The sequence below is a fragment of the Salmo salar genome, chromosome ssa19 (genome assembly GCF_905237065.1).
Source record: "Salmo salar chromosome ssa19, Ssal_v3.1, whole genome shotgun sequence".
Taxonomy (NCBI): Eukaryota; Metazoa; Chordata; class Actinopteri; order Salmoniformes; family Salmonidae; genus Salmo; species Salmo salar.
The window spans coordinates 55,907,699-55,928,516 of NC_059460.1; the positions used below are offsets into that span (position 1 = coordinate 55,907,699).

General features: G+C 41.8%; 2 protein-coding genes across 3 annotated transcripts in view; both read right to left on the reverse strand.

Annotated features, from left to right (window-relative positions):
* mpp2b (MAGUK p55 scaffold protein 2b) overlaps positions 1–13,639 on the reverse strand; it is a 43,741-nt gene extending 30,102 nt beyond the window's left edge. Inside the window, exons 1-2 of one of the 2 annotated variants that reach the window (XM_045702509.1) lie at positions 13,231–13,639; positions 2,739–2,820 (exon numbers count right to left, since the gene is read on the reverse strand). In XM_045702509.1, coding sequence (XP_045558465.1) covers positions 2,739–2,769 — 31 coding nt within the window. In that variant the 5' untranslated portion in view covers positions 2,770–2,820; positions 13,231–13,639. The remainder of the gene's footprint in view (positions 1–2,738; positions 2,821–13,230) is intronic. The other variant, XM_014159011.2, reaches the window with a different exon arrangement.
* Positions 13,640–13,902: 263 nt separating this feature from the next.
* Positions 13,903–20,235, reverse strand: LOC106579383 (peptide Y). The gene is made up of 4 exons (XM_014159227.2): positions 20,139–20,235; positions 17,462–17,649; positions 14,418–14,498; positions 13,903–14,167 (listed from the first exon to the last, which is right to left on the reverse strand). The coding sequence occupies exons 2-4, from the start codon at positions 17,647–17,649 to the stop codon at positions 14,143–14,145; spliced, it is 294 nt and encodes a 97-aa protein (XP_014014702.1). The 5' UTR covers positions 20,139–20,235; the 3' UTR covers positions 13,903–14,142.
* Positions 20,236–20,818: the final 583 nt, after the last annotated feature.

Genomic DNA, 20,818 nt, shown 5'->3' on the forward strand with positions numbered 1-20,818 from the left:
ACCATATATAAACCATTAAAACCCTAATCCTTTCACCATAGATAAACCATTAAAACCCTCAGCCTTTCACCATAGATAAACCATTAAAACCCTAATCCTTTCACCATAGATAAACCATTAAAACCCTAATCCTTTCACCATAGATAAACCATTAAAACCCTAATCCTTTCACCATAGATAAACCATTAAAACCCTAATCCTTTCACCATAGATAAACCATTAAAACCCTCAGCCTTTCACCATAGATAAACCATTAAAACCCTAATCCTTTCACCATAGATAAACCATTAAAACCCTCAGCCTTTCTATGACCCCCATCACCATGAGCATCACCCCACCCACCTGTCCTTACCTTTCCCACTGAGCTCCAGGCACTCCAGGGACAGGACAGAGTCCTCCAGGGAGAATCTTCCAAACAGGCTGCCAGCCATGTGGTACACACACACACACCTCCATGACACACACACAAACACACACACACACCTAGCGATGACTCACACACCTAGCGACGACTCACACACTCACACCTGAGACAGCCTGAGAGAAGCTCCTCTCCTCCTCTCTCCTCCCCTCCTTCAGAGCGCCTCTCTCTCTCCTCTTGCTCCTCTCCCTCCTCCTCCTCTCAATACCTGCAGCTCCTGAAAGCTGCCAAGGATGACTGAGCCTCTCCCCCTGAATGGAAGCTTCTCAGAGGAGAGAGGAAGGGGGAGAGAGAAATAAAGGGGAAAAGAGGAGGGGTAGAGTGATGCAGCTCACGTGGGAGGTGTGATGCTTGGAAAGGAAGGGGGAATCAAGGCACAATGATCTTCTACTAGCCACTACCGTGTGTGTGTGTGTGTGTGTGTGTGTGTGTGTGTGTGTGTGTGTGTGTGTGTGTGTGTGTGTGTGTGTGTGTGTGTGTGTGTGTGTGTGTGTGTGTGTGTGTGTGTGTGTGTGTGTGTGTTGGGAGGGAGGGCTCGGGGGCTTAGGGAGGAATCTTCTGATTGGTGCTTATATCAAGAACGTCCTTCCTGTTTAGTGACATCATCACGGTTCACCACACATTGGCCGTGTCCTGATTCTCCACCCTACACTTGGACTCTTTCCCGTATGAATTTAACACTGATGAAAACTCCTTCCAACCAATCCTATACCTTTAAATTCAAGACAGGAGTGTGCAAGTGCACGCTTCCGTGAAAGGGTGGAGAATAGAGATATTGCCAAAATCCAAGTAATAAGAGAGATTGGGAAAGCTATGAAACTCTAAAAACTATTCCTCCTCACCTTCTCTGTGCACAGTATGGTGGCTGTAGCTAGCTATTAGCATTATGCTCACGAAGTAGTGCACATAAAAACCTTACGGCTTCATTGACCGAGTGCATGAACCACCTCTTCGTTTCAAATCAAAATGTAATTGTAACCGGCTGCATATCAGTACCAAAAAATAGCTATACTATAAAATGCTAACTTTTTTGATAACTGGGAGACAAGAAATTGTTCCACGGCACAATTTATTCTTGGTTACAGAAAATGTCCATCAGGGAGATCTCCCCCTTGGCTAGTTTACAAACAGAGATTGACGTGCGGGCCATTTCTAAAAACAGATTTAATGCACATTCAATATCTCAGGGGGTTGAACCGCCATAAATCTAAATTCCCCTCCTCTCCTCGCCTGCTCAAACTCATGAGCTACATATATTTCACATCAGATGCCATACAACTTTCGGTAATACATTGAGTCAGCCAGCTATTGGTGAAAACACTTAAAACGAGAGAATTTCCCCTCTCTTCCATCTCCCAATGGTGAGATAAATTAACTGTCTCTGTTTTTGTCATTGTGTATGTGTCTGTCCTGTGTTCCTGTCCTTGTCAATGTCCTTCTCCCACTCCCTCTCCCTGTCCAATAGCAAACACAGAAATCAGCCCACAATCAGGAATTGAAAGGATTTATTTGAAGAGAAATCAGCCCACCCAATCTCAAAACTCCCAAACCCCCATCTCACCCCAACACTAATACCCACTAGAGAAGCCTCATCGGGGGAAGGTCAGGGGGGGGGGCACCAAGGTCAGTGTGCCTCCATTGGAGGGTAGTGAGGTCTAATAACAGACAGATCCTTCCAGGCAGCCAGACTGATAAGTCTGAGTTGGAGTCCGAATTCACTGCTTCATTAGGCACATCATTAACTCACATTAGAGGAGACCAGATAACTTGCAGGGCCCCACGTGATAAACTGTCCCTACCTGCTCCATCTCTCTCTTTATCTCTCTCTCTGTCTCTGTCTCTCTCCCACTTTAACGCTTTATCTCTTTTTATCCCTCCATCATTTCTCTTGCTCTCATTCCTTCTCTGTTTCTTTTTAGCTGTGTTTCTCTCTGTTATGTGGAAATATGCTGGAGTGGGGGGGGGGGGTCATTCATCCAGTCTCATTCATCAGAGAAGGTTGAAACATCTCTTCTTCTCTTTCTCTTTCCCTCTCTCACCCCTCCTCTCTCCCTTTTTCTCTATCTCTCACCCTATTTTTCCTCTATCTGTCACCCTCTCGCTTTCTCTCTCACCTCCCCCAAGGTTAAAGCCTGTCAACAATTAAAACCTTGGACCTCTACCTCTCTCTCCCTCTCTCTCCCTCATCCTCTCCCTCTCCCTTTGTCTCTCTGTCTCTCGCTCACATACACACACACACAGACACACACTTTTCACCCCTTTCTCGCTATCTCTATCTCTTTCTATCGCTCTGTCACGGCGAGGCCAAGCCACTTACCAGAGTCCGAGCTGGATGATGCCACGGGCATTTTGGAAATCTGGTCTTCCCAAATCCTCTTCTTTGAATCGTGTTAGGTCAGCTGGAGAGAGAGAATGAGAGAGGTAGGGAGAAGAACATGGTAAACAAACATTAATTATTCATCAGTTATGAATACGACCACCCTCAAACACCAAACTGGAGAAATGGACCAAGAGGAGGAAGGGAGGGACGATAAGAGAAGCAGACAAAGAGCAGTAGAGGGAGACTGAGGGAGTTCTCCCTCGTGTTATTTACGCCCACCCAGTCCCAGTCCCAGTATAGTTTCCATGCCCACACATGCCCATTCCCCTGTTGTCAGCGTCTAATTATAGGTAACACCCACACTGTCCAACTCAGTTTCCACGAAGTCAACTATAGCTAGTTAGAGAGATTGGCTCCAGTAAGGGGGTGGGCTGGATAACATGTTGTATTAGCTTGGAGAGGATTGTTAAGGCATCTGATTGAACCCATTGGCATTACGCTTAATGTCATCAGGAACTGACTGGAGAGGCTCAACAACTTCAGACATGTTCTAAATAAATTGTTTGCCGATGGATTTGTGAAGAAGATTCCTAGAATTGCATTACATTACAGCCGTGAGATATCAAGGACAAGTCGCGACGGATTGAAGAGTTGAGTGAGACGTTAGTGTGTGAGAGCGAGAGAGAGAGCTGGAGAGAGAGAGAGAGAGAGATGGAACAGAGGTGGAAAAAGAGAAGTCGATGAGGGAGAACAGCAACCAAGGATGCTAATTCTTGGTTGCCATGACAATATACCGCAGACTGTGGTCAGGGTGAAGGGGTGGTAGCCAAATAGGAGGGAAAGTCTATCATTCAACCCCCTCATCACACACACACACACACACACACACACACACACACACACACACACACACACACACACACACACACACACACACACACACACACACACACACACACACACACACACACTTCCTACAGTATAAAGCACAAAGCACAATCATCATCTAAAAAGTGTGTGTCTATGCAGATGAGTATATTACCACCACATCAGCACTTAGACAGAAGCTGGAATTGTAGTTCCTGCTGTGCCATTGAAACACACTGAAAGCCAGAGTGTGAAATGTACTCTACCACTGCCCAGGGCTTTGTATAACTCTGATCTACGCAGATCAGGCTCTTAAAACGTTCACACCAGTCCTTCCCCCAAGCTTATCCCCCCCAGCCCTCCGGGGTTCACACTGGGAAATGACAGAGCACACAGGCAAGCACACACACGATAAAGCACACACAGACGCGCACGCACACACATACAGTTGCTCTCTCACACATAGACGCACAACAAACACGAACACACAAATGACAGAGCTTGTTAAAAGTATGCAGGCAGCTTGCAGGCAGCCTTGGCCATGCTTGAGCTGGGTTTACAGAGGGTGAAGAGAGAGAGAGAGAGAGGTCAGCATTTTCCTGCTTTATTTCGCCAGCTCTCTCCCTCTTTTTTTTCGGAGCGTTTCTTATGCAGGGGCAAAATCAGCCCAATGACGCTGCACACCGAATGATATCATTTTCTTAGCATATTTTAAAAACGGATGAAATTGTAATTAAGCGATTAAGCCTTTATAAAGCACTTTCCAATCTAAATAATAAGGGTATATAAATGTACAATAGTTGCATTAGATTCTACAACAGAGATCAGGGTCTGTAGTGTGTTCCTGCTAGGTCTTTTATATTGTGGGAACTGCTTTGTCTTTTGTTGTGATCCAAAGTCCCATGCTCTCTGTCATACTGAGCCGAGGCTACATCGACACCACAGCTGCCATGACATCATGCTCGCAGCGCAGGTCTGCAATCATCATCTCTCCACCCTGCCAACCAATTAAGAGAAGAGCAAAGCTGAAGTGGAGAGAAACACTAACACTGGGCCAGGGCCACACAAACAGAGGGATGGACGACAACAGGATTTGCCAACACAATCTCAGAGAGAGGAGTGAGAAACACTGAGGGTAGCATTTCTATTTCTATACGGTCATTTACAGGTCTCTGATATATATTTTTGAAAGGTTTGTTGTTACATAAACTAGGTGTCTTGGATCCACATCTTGGCCAGGAGCCAGCACCTACTTTCTTAATGTGTGGCCCTGGCACACAGGTGTTATATCTACCCCCAACAGGTAGGTTTCACCTTAAAGCTGTGATGCCAACACACGCACACAAAAACACTTTCTCTCACCCACACACACTGTTACTGACAGACACAGACTCTTTGACACACACATACTCTGACAGGAACAGACACACACAAACGCGCACACACATACACCACAACCAAATCCTAATCCACGCGTGGCTCGCGTCACGCCTAAAAATAACCCTGCCCGCACTCCCACAGGTTCTGCTCCTCCTCTCATTGCTTCACAGGGGGAAAGTGCTCGTATCCAAGACAACCGCAAGGATCTCTTTCCTTTTTTCCACTGGTTTGCCATGGCAACAAGGAAAAATGCGTAAAATAATAATAAGGGGAGAGGGAATTGCAATTGTACTCAATTGGGGAATAATGAAATGCAAATGGTAGTAGTTTAATGTGTCTCTGCTATTGTATTGTAGTTTTTTTTATATATATCAAAACAATACTGAGAATAAATTGTAGATGGTGAACAGCACCATTGAAATCCAGAGTATTGCCTTCAAAACGAATCGATCACAGCACAGTGAGATACACAAGCTGGATAACAAGGCTTAAATGGCAGTTTAAAAAGGCCAACTCAGAGGTCTATGATAAAAGCTCTCAATGAGAAATGTCTTTGTGAACTTGCCAAAAGACTGATTAACTTGATTTCAGATTTCAGATATGTATCCTGTCTCACCAAAGTGCTTCAATAAACTTCAGGGGTGTGTGTCTGATTGTACACTTTATATAGTTTATATTCAGGTTCACTGGTGCAATATTTGAGTGGCAAGCGTATGGTGTATTTGGTCTGGGGCCGGGGCCGGGGCGGTATTCATATAGTGTCTTAGAGTAAGAGTGCTGATCTACGATCAGTTTTGCCTATTAGATCATAATGAATGTGATTACATGGACAGAAGGGACCTGATCCCACTCTGAGACCGGCTCTGACACCGGCCCTGATTTCTCCATGAAAAACTAAAGGTAGAGAATTACAGAACATTTATAAGGAGCTTTTAAATAACAGATGAAAGGTTTTACTTATTTACTTAAGAGCTGTGAAATCAGGTGTGACCTAAATTCCTTCTAAACAAACTCAAACTTCTGTGAATCTGTGTCACACAACGGGAGCCCAAAATAACTTGAATTCACTACATCAAAACAAAAGAGTATTTTGTTGGGAGGAGAAACAAACTAATTGAAATGTAATTTGAAGCTAGTATGTGCCACATGGTCAACTGAGATCTGCATTTTCAACACTGTTTTCATTCTCACCACCTCATGTATATTGATGCACACAAGGTGTTACTATAGTTAGCTACTTAAATTTCCCTGGGATCAACAGTGATAGCCCCAACTCAACTGGAAAATAACATTTTAGCCACACACACACACACACAGTAGCCTTAGCAGTGAAGCGGTTCCACTGCCAGTAATTCAGTCAAGGTCCCTGTTGCTGGTAATTCAGTCAAGGAAGTACTGATTGAATAAGTCTGAGTAATGACAGGCCTTGGTTCAACGTCACCAACATACCTCTTGACTAAAGTTTCTGACCAAATGTTACAGATAGGATATGGTACAGTATGATATGGTATACTATACGATATATTTAAGCAATAATGCACGAGGGGATGTGGTATATGGCCAATATTGCACGGCTAAGAGCTGTTCTTAGACACGACACATCGCGGTATATTGGCCATATACCACATTGCAGTATATGTACCACTTAAACCACATTGCGGTATATTGGCCATATACCTTAGCCATATTATATTGGCCATATAAGACAAACCTCCAGGTTGCCTTATTGCTATTATAAACTGGTTATCCACGTAATTAGTAAAAATAAATGTTTTTTTCATACCCGTGGTATATGGTCTGATATACCACGGCTGTCAGCCAATCAGCATTCAGGGTTCTAGCCTACGATATACGATATACAATACAATATGTTACAATACAATATGATCAGATACAATATGAGGGCTTCAAAGGAAATGCTGTGATGTGAACCTCTAGTCACAAAGTTTCTAAACCCAGAGGTGCAACATCGTTAGACTTCCGGGAACGCTTGCGAAACAGACCAAGCAAGCCAAACCGGGATTTGACGTTTGAGAAATCAGTAACCACATTTCCATCCACAGTTTTTATGCGAGTAAAGTCATACCATATTATAAAAAATCCTGACAGCTGTGATGGAAACAGGAAGTCTAGGTACAGTGTTATAAATGCAGATAGATCATTTGTTCGTTCGACGTGGTGGGCTGTTTTTGCATCGGTAAAATGAATTATGCGAGAAATGGCAATGGAAACGCCTTAACGCACAAATATTGATATAATAACCATCATATCAAAGTAAACTTGGAGTCACGCGATGATATATTGTGTGTTCCTCCCACTACGATTTGGGAAAGCATGCAATTTATTAGGCTACAGATTAGATAAAGTATGAGGCATTTTCAAAGGGTGGTGAAAGTGCACGGTGATGAGCTTGATGCTCCTTTCCAATAAATATCGAGGGTCTTATTCTGGTGACATGATAATCGATGCTTGACTGCCGTTTGACAAATACAAATATTCTCGCTCTTATTCATAATAATCTCATGTAGACTAGCCAACCTGCACAGCCAACCCGCACTGTATCTGTGAGCTGTTGGCTAGAGCGCAGGTGCCAAGACCAGAGGAGGTACATTTACTATTTAACGTAACAGTTTTTGCGATGGAATTGAAAATGTGATGGAAACACATAAAAACGTTAGATTTTTATTCGGTACATGAAAACTGTACATTTTGTGTGCACTACCTCATCCTGCACTCATTTGTATCCGCAACAATGCCGTTTGGTGGAAACACAACTGGTGGGAATATAGGCATATATTCTTCATGGGGATTTTAGAATATTCGCATTAAAATCTGTCGCCAATTGGATGGAAACATAGCTGGTAAGAAAGGTGAAAAATGATTCCTTAGTTGTTAATTTTCTCAAATTCCAAAGGCACAACCTAGATTCGAGAAAAGTCTTAATTAGTTGAACATGTTATTACTCCAACCTCATGAACGTGACAAACTGACCCGTTTTAATTTCCGTCAAAAACAACTTTATATCGAAGGAGTGCCTTTGATTTGACAGCCTGCACATGCGCAGTTCAGCGCGAGACAACATGTTTCTGCATGTGAGTTCAGCTAGCCAACGTCACCATGACGTCGCCTACAAGTGTGATCGGGGATTACTATTGGAGAAGCAGCTTCTGCCTATCTTTATACTATACTGTCTTGGATCTAGTGGCCCTGAGTTTTTCCAGAGCACATGAGCTCACCTCAAGTAAAACTCCTGTCCCTATAGAGCCAATCCATACAAAAGAATGCAGTAGCCCAGCCCATTTTACTGTAGCTGTGTCACCATGGTTACGACCCCTAAATTCATCCAGAACTGATCTGTTGTGGTAGTGGCAGGGGTGACATAAGGATTGTTCACACTGCAGGCCTTAATGCTCAAATCAGTTTTTCAAATCCGTTTTGGAATACTGACTGTCCAAACAGCAAGTTACAAGTGACCAAATCGGATTACGATAGTTGTCATAGTAACGACTGGTGTGTGCGCGGTGGTGTGAACTGATTGGTGGTGGTGCTCGTGCTTTCTATCATTCCTTATGTAGCAAGCTAAAGTGATAACAATGCCTACCATGGACGTTTTCCAGTTGCTTTAAATGTGGGGCGAAGGGTGAAGAACGGAGGAGTGCCACAAGAATAGATGCTTTACACCGTCGCCGGTTAATCTCTATGCCGACTCACTGTGCCTACAATGGAGGCCCCACCAAATTTGGTGGATAAATTAAGATAGTGAACTAAGGGCCGTTTACCATTGAAAAAAAATGCAGTTCCGGTCTACTTAACGGGGTGGGTCTCCCATAGACACCAATGCAATAGCAGCTGGGTCTGGTGTACTTAGCTCATTGACTTTCATTGAAGCAGAAAAAAAAAACAGTGAGTGAGGTGTCTTGCTTCCTCTTCCATCTCTGGCCTTACCTCTGCACTTTCTCTGCCGACAGCTGATTCAGCCAGAGAAGAAATCAAAGCCTGGGAGGCTCGGTTGTCTCTCAGCAACACAGTCTACAGCTAAGGATACAGCGCTATGGAGCGGCATAAGGAGAATAGTTCATATGAATATAGACACAATTAGGTTTGGTATTCAAGATAGAAGTTGCCAAAAACCTTTCGTGGACAGGCTACATAAAGATAAAAGGTACAAATTACGTGAGATTTTAGTTCTGGGCTAATGATCTAGGATCCAGTGTTGGGGAGTAGTGAAATATATGTAGTTCAATTAGTAATGTAACTACACATTTTCAGTAGCTTGGTGGTAGTTGAACCAAATTCAAATCTTGATAGTGTTTTCAGTACTTACTTTGTTTCCATGTAGAGATGTAGCTAACTACTGGAACTACACACTATTTTTTGCAAAGTAGGCAAGAATATCCTTTTTTTTTTTACAGCAGACCTGCCTAATTGTCACTTGAAACAGTTTTTTTGTGTTTAATCGGCTAAATTACACATTCTGTTATTAACATCAGACAATTTTTAGTCTATAACATTTCAGATTTAGATATGCAAATTTTTCACATAGACTTTTTCAAAGTACTTTACTTAAAGACATGCTCTGGAACTTTTTTAAACCTCCCGCTTTGGGATGGATGTGTCAATGTGTAGTTCATACATGCATAATCTATGAGCAGAATGAATGTCTTACCTCGATTAGCCACAAAATCCCTAGTTTGAAAGCGACTGTTTCTGGAAGCTGTGCTGCACCATTTTCCCCAAAATTTCCCCCACGTGGGCCAACCCTCTGGCAATCTAAGTTCTAGACAATGAGCAAGATGCACACACAGCAGAGTGAGAGCAATGACCTGGTGCACATATGTGATGTATTACGCAATTTTTGGGGACCACTTTTGGTATGTGAGCACCACATTCCGAACTACTGGCTAAAAAATATACAAAAGTACCGGAGAATCTATTTAAGTAAACTATATTTGTATAGTTTTTTATATAAAGGCTAGTGTTAGTGTATCTTAACTTCTTCCAGTGTGAAGTAAGTGGTAGCTTGGTAAACTACATTTTCAGAGTAGCTTCACCAAAACAAATTACACTACCCCATCATAGCCTCTGCCGAGTTGTCAACAACCGGATGTTCCGGTTTTCAGGGGAAATGGAAAGAGAGTCTGTGATGCAACTTCCTCATCCACATTTACTGGATTGGTTAAACAGTGCAGAAGAAAACCTCTACTGACAGTTTTGTTCTTCTCGTCGACAGTATCTAGACTAGGGCAGGGTTCCTCAACTGGTGGCCCACGGCCCCCCAGGTTTTCTTTTGTTGGACATAAAATACTATTAAAACACCAGCAAATCAGCTCCAAGTGATTTATTTTGGAAATCTGTTCTAAAGTATTCCCATGCATAATAGAGAGATACTGTATATGTGATCGTACACAAATGTAAGCAAGGTAGGAAATTATTATGTTTTAGTCAAATATTATATCTGTTTGGGCTTCGTGCGGTCAATTTGCAGTATACAAATTATTTCTAATTATGTTCTGGCCCCCTGACCATCAGCTCAAGAAAAAAAGTTGATTATCCCTGCAGTAGGGGATCTTGGTTCATGCATTTACTTTACGCCTGCTAAGTTAGGTTACCCCATCATAACCTTATAATTGTGGGATTTGAGGCTGCCCTAGGCCCTGTTTAAATATTTTAGAGATCCTTCCTTCCTTCCTTAATCACTAATCTGACACGGTTGGATTGGTGAATGAATAATCTGGTTACCTTGCAGTCATTGCCTCAAGGAAGAAGAGAAGTAAGGATAGAAGGAGGAAGTAAGGAAGGCTTAAGACTGTGGGAGAATCTCAATTAGATTTCCTCTATTCCTCACGTCCTCTCCTCTGTCCTATCCTCTCCTTTCCTCCTTTTGAAAAAGGTCAAATGCAATCAAGGTGAGGAGGAGAGGAAATGTGGAAACAAATGCGCTTGTATTTGAAATGAGGCTATCCTACTGTAGTGCGTCATCAGGCAAATTACATTTACAGATGTAGAACCCCAAAATACATCTGTAAAATGGTAAAATGAAATGTAGCTAGTTGTGCAAGGCATTAATAAAAGGATAAGTAGCATGTTGTTTTTAAATGTGTGCATGATTTTCTCATCCGATAAAACAACAGCTGTTTCAAAAGGGGTGTGGCGAATTTCAAAATCTTCCGCAGTAGGATACACCTGAACATCCTTCGCCGGAGGAGGCAAACAAGTAGAGGAGCAAACTCCTCAATTTGCCTCTTAACAAACTGACACTCCTTCATATGGCGACCACTTCATATGGCGACCACACCAGGATGACAGAGGAGTCTAGGAGAGGACATACTTTTTACTAATTGAGAATCACCCCAAATCTGGCAGTGTTTTCATGCTGTGTAAGGAAGTGCTTAGGTCGCATTTCTGTGGAGCTCATTGATCGTGCAGCATCACACAGCTGTCAAACCCGCCAAAAATCCTGTTGCAGCTGCAAGTTCTCAAAAGGAGACTATTAAGAAGGATGAAGTTCCTTTAAGCAGAGCTAAAAGCACTCCAGAATAAGACCTATCACAGTTTTAATGTGTAAATCAGCCAGAGGGATTAAAAAAAAAAACTGTATTAGAAGACTTGAATAACTGCTGAAGCTCATCTCAACCCAAACCCCTAATATGATATGATCTATGATTTTAGACATAACCATCTCACTGTAAGTTTGAGTGTAACATGTAATAAAGATCTATCTTCCTGCCAGCCGTGTACTCAGTGCTCATTCAGTAGGCGAGACCAGGGTTTCCCAAACTCGGTCCTGGGTCCCCCCTGGGTGCAGGTATGGTTTTTGCCCTAGCACTACACAGCTGGTTCAAATCATCAAAGCTTGATGATGAGTTGGTTCTTTGAAGCAGCTGTGAAGTGCTAGGGCAAAAAACAAAACGTGCACCCAGGGGGAGCCCCAGGACCGAGTTTGGGAAACCCTGGGCTAGACTACTCCCTCTCCCAATTACCTTGTTAGAGAAGATGTCAAAATGAATTACCAAGTGTTTACATCATGGTCCCATCCACCAGGTATAATGTTCTGATTGAATGGTACGGTTGAGTTTCCACATTATTTCAACAAAACATATATTTGTGGAAAACTGATTGGAATTGCAAAATGTAAAAAATGTAAGGGGAAAACATTTCACCAAACACTTATCTACATCCAATGATGGTGAAATGTTTTGTTGATTTTACCTTAGTTGACAACTGAACCAACTAGATGTTGAACTGAAGTCTGTGCCAAGTAGGGAATTGCAGGAAATAAACTCTAAAACGTATATTTTTTGCTCCACTGTCATAAGGTGCCCATCCCTGGGTTAAAGTGTTTGCCTGACAGTCGTGGGCACCGGTTCGAGTCCCGGTCGGGCTACCCCTCGTATTTTCTACGATATCATTACCCAATAAGCTACTGTAGGCTATTACTCTCAGAACCAAATGACACATTATCATTTGTTTGTTTATTCATATGTTCACATTAAAAATGAAAGTGAAATGTGGTGCGTAGGGAGTGACGTGGGCATGCACCAGGGAACAGGTGCACATGATGTCCGATCCGACTATCCTTATGGCTACATAAGGTCTGGAATTCTGCTATTGTAAAACAGCCATTCTCTCCCAGTCACAAGTACATTTCCAAGAGTATGATTGATAATCCATCATTAACTTGTAAAGTCAGTGATATATTGTTCTAATTCACAAGCGCAAAGGATGGAAGACGGACACGGGTTAGACTACATTGTATCTCCTCACACAACTTGGCACCTATTGAGTGCCGTATGTGGGATAAGAAAATAAATCTGAAATAGCTTCTGTTTTTGCTTAAATGCTTTTCTCTTGGACTATTCCTCACCATCTGTGGGCTTTGTATGCACACAGATGTACATACAGTACTGCGTAATAACCATAACCATCGGCCTATGGACGTAGCCTAAGCTAGAGGACGTAAAGTGCCAGGAATATGCTATCATGTGCACTATCAACATTATTGATATTGCGATACCACCACTATCAATAATTCACTATGTCCAATTCATTCATTCGTAATATGATGGATTCTAGCGTAAAACTAACCACCTGGTGCCACGGGCGCATCACGGCAGAATCACAATCGATTTTAAATAGCCGGGACACAAAGAAAACGATAGCGACAAGAAATTATCATCTTCTATATCAATAACCATTCTTTCTGTTCAACAAATCACTACTTTAGGAGCTCATATTAGGTTACCTTGCTTCTGTTGCTCCCACTGTCCAATTCGAGACGAGAGCAAAGACGGCGCGGCTGAAATGTCAAATCCCTGAGCACCGTTGCTGAAGATAAAAGGGAAAACGGTATGTGTGCCACAGTGCAGAACCCACCGAACTGCGGTTTGAATGCTTCTTGTCGTGCAGGTCTTGAGTCTAGACGACTTAAAGATCAAACTATCACACGTGATAAGACAGTGCAATATACAATGTACCAAAAACAAAGTAAGGAAATAGTACACTATACTGTGTCCAAAAGTTTCCAAATGATGAGTTTCATCTTCACCATAGGAAACTGTATTAAAATGCTGATACTTCAATACATCCCTACTCTTTTTGAGACCGTTGTGAGGAATTATGATAAATGTGTAGGCTGGCCATGTCCTGCAGCAAGGTCAGTAGAATATTTGGTCTAATGGTCCAATGGCAAATAACGTACAGAGAACATTTTCCTTGTAATATACTGTCACCTAGTGGTATGAATATGTCACATACAATGATATTACTATTGGAACCACGGTTAATAATAAGCCTGTAGTGGTGGGTGGTCTAGGATCATTTCCAATCATGGCTTTTGGATATAAATATTGGTTTGCTTATCTGTTGAGTCACAGAAACGGAAAGGCTTTCAACAAAAGCTCACTGTGACAAGATGTATTATAACACATTTATTTATTATTCATTGTATAATTTAATTACAAATTATGTCAACAACAAAAAATAGACAATTATGTGTTGGAATGAGAGAGTGAGAAACAGAGAGAGATGCATGCATGTTGAAAATAAACAGTGGGCCTCACAGTCCAGTGAAGGTTGCCAGTTGAGAAGCCTATTTGAGTTGTTGTAAGGCCCACCATTTGAGTGGAACAGCATGCCAGTGGGACGGGACCCAGATTTATCCGAGATCACTGCCACCCGAACTGTTAGAAAAAGACACAGAAAGTCAGTAGCTGGCCTTTCAAACTCACTAAACTCCATATCAAGTGATCAAACTTAGATATCGCTATCCAGTGTGGGCACTACTTTTAGGAATCTCTGAGTGGACTGTCACATTCCTACTGCAGGTGTACGCATGGGTCATGTTGATATACTCAAGGTATGAGTCTGTTGTAACAAAGAGCAGACAGTCACTTTGAATCACCCTTTCCCTCAGTCTCTTCATCCTCTCACCGTTGTGTTAAATCGCCTTCCGACTGATCTCTGAACAGAAACCACCCCAGAGCTGACTCAGGTGCAGACCTCTTTCCATACCTAGTGGACACAGAGACCATCACATACTGTACATCACCAAGAGATTTACATTACTTGCCTGTGTGTGCTAACAGGGGTCTTATGATCATATCATGTCCCCTTGTGGCAATGAATAGCGTGCCCACCAGATCGTTGACAGACCCATGAATTACAAGGCACTACCTCAATTAGTCTTTCCGAGTATTGGAAGAGAAGATCCAAGGTCCTTCCCTTCAGAACTCCTTCTCCAATGCGTTTTAAGAAAGAGGATGCCAGGAATCGGAGAAAAATGTATTGAGAAAGAGCCAAAGTTTCAAGAAACGACGTATATATTATTGGTGTGAATACCCTACTGCCAGGTTCCCCAATAGGCAGCCCGGTGATTTTATTTGGCCCACGAGTTTTCTGAGCCAAAAAAAATCATGTAGTAACCAAAAAAGTGTTAAACAAATATATTTTAGATTTGCGATTCTTCAAAGTAGCCACCCTTTGCCTTGTTCAAGGCACACTTAACCAGCATGGCTACCACAGCATTCTGCAGTTAAACACCATCCCATCTGGTTTGTGCTTAGTGGGACTATCATTTGTTTTTTAACAGGACAATGTCCCAAAACACACCTCCAGGATGTGTAAGGGCTATTTGACCAAAGAAAGTGATGGAGTGCTGCATCAGATGACCTGGCCTCCACAATCACCCGACCTCAACCCAATTGAGATGGTTTGGGATGAGTTGGACCACAGAGTGAAGGAAAAGATGCTAACAAGTGCTCAACATATGTGGGAACTCCTTCAAGACTGTTGGAAAGGAAAAGCATTCCTCATGAAGCTGGTTGAGAGAATGTCATCAAGGCAAAGGGTAGATACTTTGAAGAATCTAAAATATAAAATATATTTTGATTTGTTTAACACTTTTTTTGGTTACTACATGATTCCATATGTGTTATTTCATAGTTGTAAAGTCTTCACTATTATTCTACAATGTAGAAAATAGTAAAAGTAAAGAAAAACCTCTGAATGAGTAGGTGTGTCCAAACTTTTGACTGGTACTGTATGTTCCCAAGTATTCCCACACATAAACAGAGAGGCATATATTTTTGTTTTTGTCAAAAACTATATCTGTTTGGGATTCTCGCTGTTCATGTGCAGTGTGCAAGGAAAAATAGGCCCACAGCTGAATGTAATGTGGACCCTTGCCCTAGTGTGTGTACTCACTACTCGCCTATACCCTTTTTATCTCCAGAGGCAAGAACACATATCTCAAGCAATTAGCTCTAAACAAGGAGAGATTTTAAAGTCCAATGCCCAATGCTCAGCAAGGCAAGCAATCCTCGGTTCCACAGAGAGTGACACGGCTTTTAAATAATCTTTAAATCACTGAAATCAATGCTTTGCCAATGAGGAGTGAATCTCCCTTTGTGTGAGAACAAGAGGGGCTGAACTGCATGGCACACAGCCCTTGTAGTGCATTGACAGCTCCAGCCCACTTAAAGACATGCTCCGGTACTTTGGCGACTAAGAAAGTATTTTTTAAACCTCCCGCTTTGGGCTGGATGAATGCATAATCTATGAGCAGAATTACTGTCTTACCTTAATTAGCCACAAAATCCCTAGTTTGAAAGCAACTGTTTTCTTGAAACTGTGCTGGGCCTTTTTCCCTAAATTTCCCGCCACGTGTGCCTGCCCCCTAGCAATTCGAGTTCTAGCCAATGAGCTTCAGCCCCTCACATTTGAGTGACAGCTAGCAAGAGGCCGGCCCAGTGTTATCCAATGAGGTTGCAGGGCTCGCCCAACGGCTCGGTGGACACAGCATAGAGAGAGAGACAGAGAGAGAGAGAGAGAGAGAGAGAGAGAGAGAGAGAGAGAGAGAGAGCGAGAAAGAGCAATGACGTAGTGCACATATCTGCATATATTTTTTTATTTTATTTAACCTTTTTTTAATTAGGCAAGTCAGTTAAGAGCAAATTCTTATTTACATTGATGGCCACCTTGTAAAGCCCCCCCTGGCCAAAACCTCCCCTAACCCGAACGATGCTGGGCCAATTGTGCACCGCCCTCTGGGACTCCCGATCACGGCTGGTTGTAGTGACGCCTCTAGCACTGCGATGCAGCGCCACTCAGGGGGCAATTTTCGGGGACCACTTTTAGCTCATGAGTGGTACTTTTACAACTACTGGCTAAAAAGTATACAAAAGTACCGGAGAATCTATTTAATGATAGACTGCAGTCTGAGACTGGATTGGTTTCAGGATCCATCAAACTCTATCGGCCTACATGAAAGCTCTCTGAGCCACAAATATACAAGCACAGAAACATATGCACAGGCACACACACCATGCATGCACGGACACACACACACACACACACACACACATACACACCACACACACACAGGCACTGAGCAATTCCTGTTGAGATTTTCTCTTGCCCACAAAACACAGAGACAGGAAATTAACTTCATGCCTAGAGCAAAACCAGGCTCCTTTTTCTTTCCTGTCCATACCATCATTATTTGAAATAACTACACTCTGTTCTCTAAATAGTCATCTCTCTGTCTGTGTAATGCTGCTGCATATGTGTCTTGCCAAAACTGGAATGAAGTTATGTTATAACAGTGTTCAGAACAACAGGCTGGTTGGAGAGCCAAGAGAATGTCATTATCCTCCAGGCTTAGTTCAAATATCTCTTGTTCCCTCAGAACTTCTCCTGTGACCTTGGCTATAGTGGTCATTTGACCCCCTTAAGAACATCAGCAACATTTGATTGGAATTTAGGGATTGGGATTTTTTTGTTGCCTTTGTATTCAAATTGAGTGAAGGAATATGCTGGGAGGTTCCATTCCCATAGAACTGGTTTGAGAAATTGTCGTGCCCCCCCCCCCCCAATAGGCTGAAACATTGCATTATCTCTGACTCTCGTGCCATATCTAAGACAAGGTTTTCCCGTGTAGATAACATGTTAGCCTACAGAGTGCTGAACTCACTCACCTCTGTCTATTGATGAGGTTGATGTAGTGTCGCAGCGCTGTGTTGTATCTGGCCCATTCCTCCGGAGGCGCGTTGTCATCGGGGCTCACCGGCTTGGTAAAGTAGGCATCCGTGAAAGTGCCCAGACAAACCAGCACGCCCAGGACGAGGACTACAAGGATCAACCAGGGTCTCAGTGTGTTGGCCATCTGTAAATAAAGAATGTAGGCTAGCATTTCCCTCACGTCTGCTGGATTTAAAGAAACGCTGAACAAAAGCTTGGCATTCTTGACATCAGAATCTCAAAGTTATCAGTTTTAAGCAAAGCTTTTTGATGACTCAGATGAGTAAGTCTTCATCTTTTTGACAGGAGGCTTTATCAGAGACACGTTAGCAGTTGCACTGTCTATGGTGCTGAAATGTGTGCCAAAGTTGCTTATGAAATAAACCAATTGGTCTTCAACCTATTGATTCTACAATACTTTGGAACATGTGTTAAGTAATGATAATGAAAGAATTGCTTGTTTACTCTTGCTAATTGCTACTGCAATTGCGGTGGCATTTGGGTCCTTTGCCTTTGCAACCATGAAAAACACTTTAAAATTACAAATACTTACACATCAAACATGTTTTTGTTTATATTGATGTGTTTATCAATGATAGAACATACTGCTAGTCCTTTATACTGCAAAACATTATGTTTATGCATTATTTAAAGTACCTAGGGCAAGCAAATTGGCTTGTCCCAGTAGTGTTTTAGTTACAAGTCTTTCATATACCCCTACATTTTCACATGATGAAAATCATGAAATCACAACCAATAACACTTTCACGTGTGTGTGTGTGTGTGTGCGTGCACGTTTGGAGAGATGTCATTATGTCATTGGTGTTACTGCCTTGAAAATCACTGATTACAAAGCAATACAAGGACCTTGAGCATTCCCTTCAGTGGCAAACTGTTAACCAGGGATGGGTCTTTTCATAAAGTTAACGATTAGACAATCACACCCTTTAAGTATGTCATACATTATTTAGTCATTTAACGATTCCATTGGTAATTTAGTGTGTCTAAATACAAAGTGTCATGGGTGTTACTCAATTTAAATGAAGGGAAATTAAATTGTGAGCAAAATGACTAATCATATCACTTTAGTAAATGAAGGGTTAAAAGGTTAACGACATTAGATTTGCGCATCTGTGGGGTTACTACTCCGAGGGTGAAGTCACCATTATACGGACACTTTTGGTAAATCGCTATGTAGACAATCAAAATCAGCCTACCCTACTCAAGTAGTGTTTATTTTCATTAATTAAGGTCTTAATATATATGTTTATGACGAAAACAAGTGGATAATTGATTATTCAGTGGTTGCTACAATACCTAAAACAACATCAGACCCTCACTTTTGCTAAAGCGTGTCTTTCAGTTGCAGTGGGGCAATTTAGTAGGTGAAGTGGGGCACTATTTTATCATTAGAAATAAATGAATGTCCCACTTCACCTGCCACTTGCTATGAAATCATCAAAGAGACATTGTAGAGGCTTATAAATAACACACTCTGTTTTAACAATTGTGTCAATGACGTTATACCAGACCCTCTCCATGCCCTTGTAAAATATATTTGGGAACCTTCCAAGCTCTTGGTGAAAATCGAACTAAAGGACTCTGCACAACTTTTACTTGATCGCGAAACAGCTCTCTTATTCCACAAATGCATAAATCCGTTCATAAATTGAGCCTATTTTCAATTCTTCCTTTTTTACATGTTATTGTCCTTCCTTTCTTTACTACTCGTTATTTCCTTCTAATTTCTTCCACAATCATACTATTCTGTTTATGTGCCGTATAGCGTTTAGTAGAATCCAGTTTGAGACGTTATAAACTACTAAAACAACATATGTTTATGTATTTTAGAATATCTAATAGAGGAAATGACATTTCCTTCATTAGATACAAATGATGCAGAGTACACATTCAGCAACAACCCAATAACATTTGTAGTGATTGGGTTGCAAAATGACCGTAGTACAGCACCCTCAAGCATACATGTACCAGTACACCTGTAGGGTGTACTAACGACAATGCAGGATCAAGGAGTTAGCCAACTAGCTTCCCTAAATGTTCTGAATTAAATTTTTATTTTGGTCATGGTGTAATTGACTCAACAACCAAAGACGCATATCCAAGTTTAGTTTTCTTGATGAACCAGTTGAAACTCGTTGATCCTACTTTGTAGTATGCGCAAAGTTATCATAATGGTAAAAATGATTAGTCACACTTTATTTGGATTGTCCATCTGTAGGTGGTCATACTATTAACAAAGTGTTGATAAGCAACTGCTTCCTAAAGTTAGATTAGGGTTATAGGGTAAGGTTTAGAATAAGGGTTAGTGTAAGGGTTAAGGTTAGAGTTAGGGCTAGGGTTAGGATAAAGTTTAGGGTTAGGATAATGGTTAAGTTTAGGGTTAGGGCTAGGGTTAGTAGATAGCTGAAATGTTACTGATAGTCGTCATTAAGCTGCCAAATTAGTTGATTTAGAATGGGATGATACCCAAATAGTCTACATTTAAATAAAGAAAAATGTAGTTAATTCTTTCCTAAATGGCATGCCACCGCATTTCAAAATCGACCCAATTGCTAAAACTACTTCAACAGTCAAAACCTAGTCACAGAGAGCAAAAAGTAACTCATTACTCACTCTGCAGCAGGCTTGCTCCACCGGTTTTCACTATGTTCTTGTGGTGCGTTTTATTACTGCCAAGTCCGGATGGTTTATATAGTCAAGTCTACCTGATGCGCGCGCCTTGAGACACGGCAAAGTTACGTTATCAACTAAATTTACGTAAGCGAGAACGAGCGGAGTATGGAAGCATTGAAAGTATCAAATTTAATTTTATTCGTCACATGCTTGTAAACAACAGGTGTAGACTAACGGTGAAATGCTTACTTACGGGCCCTTCCCAACAATGAATAGAGAAAGAAAATAGATACATAATAAAAAAAAGTGTAACACGTAATAATAAACGCAATAATTAATACACAATGAGTAAAGATAACTTGGCTATATACACAGGGTATCAGTACCGAGTCGATGTGCAGGGGTATTGAGGTAGATATGTACATTTAACAAATAACTAGGAATAAAGTGATAGATAATAAACAGTAGCAGCAGCTTATGTGATGAGTCAACAACAACAAAAATGTTCCAAAAAGAGCCAATGCAGATACTCCGGGTAGCTATTTGATTAACTATTGAACTAGCTATTTTTCAGTCATGGCTTGGGGGTAGAAGCTGTTCAGGGTCCTGTTGGTTCCAGACCTGTGCGAAGCATAAAATACAACCTTTCAGTGTCAACTAAGGGCCTTTAATGTACTTCC

Excerpts from the sequence above, each read along its gene's own strand:
- LOC106579383 (XM_014159227.2), bottom strand. The coding sequence starts at position 17,649 with ATGGCCAACACACTGAGACCCTGGTTGATCCTTGTAGTCCTCGTCCTG. Across the intron at positions 14,499-17,461 it reads AACCTCATCAATAGACAGAG|GTATGGAAAGAGGTCTGCAC; the intron begins GTGAGTGAGTTC and ends TGTGTCCACTAG. Across the intron at positions 14,168-14,417 it reads GAAGGCGATTTAACACAACG|TTCGGGTGGCAGTGATCTCG; the intron begins GTGAGAGGATGA and ends TTTTTCTAACAG.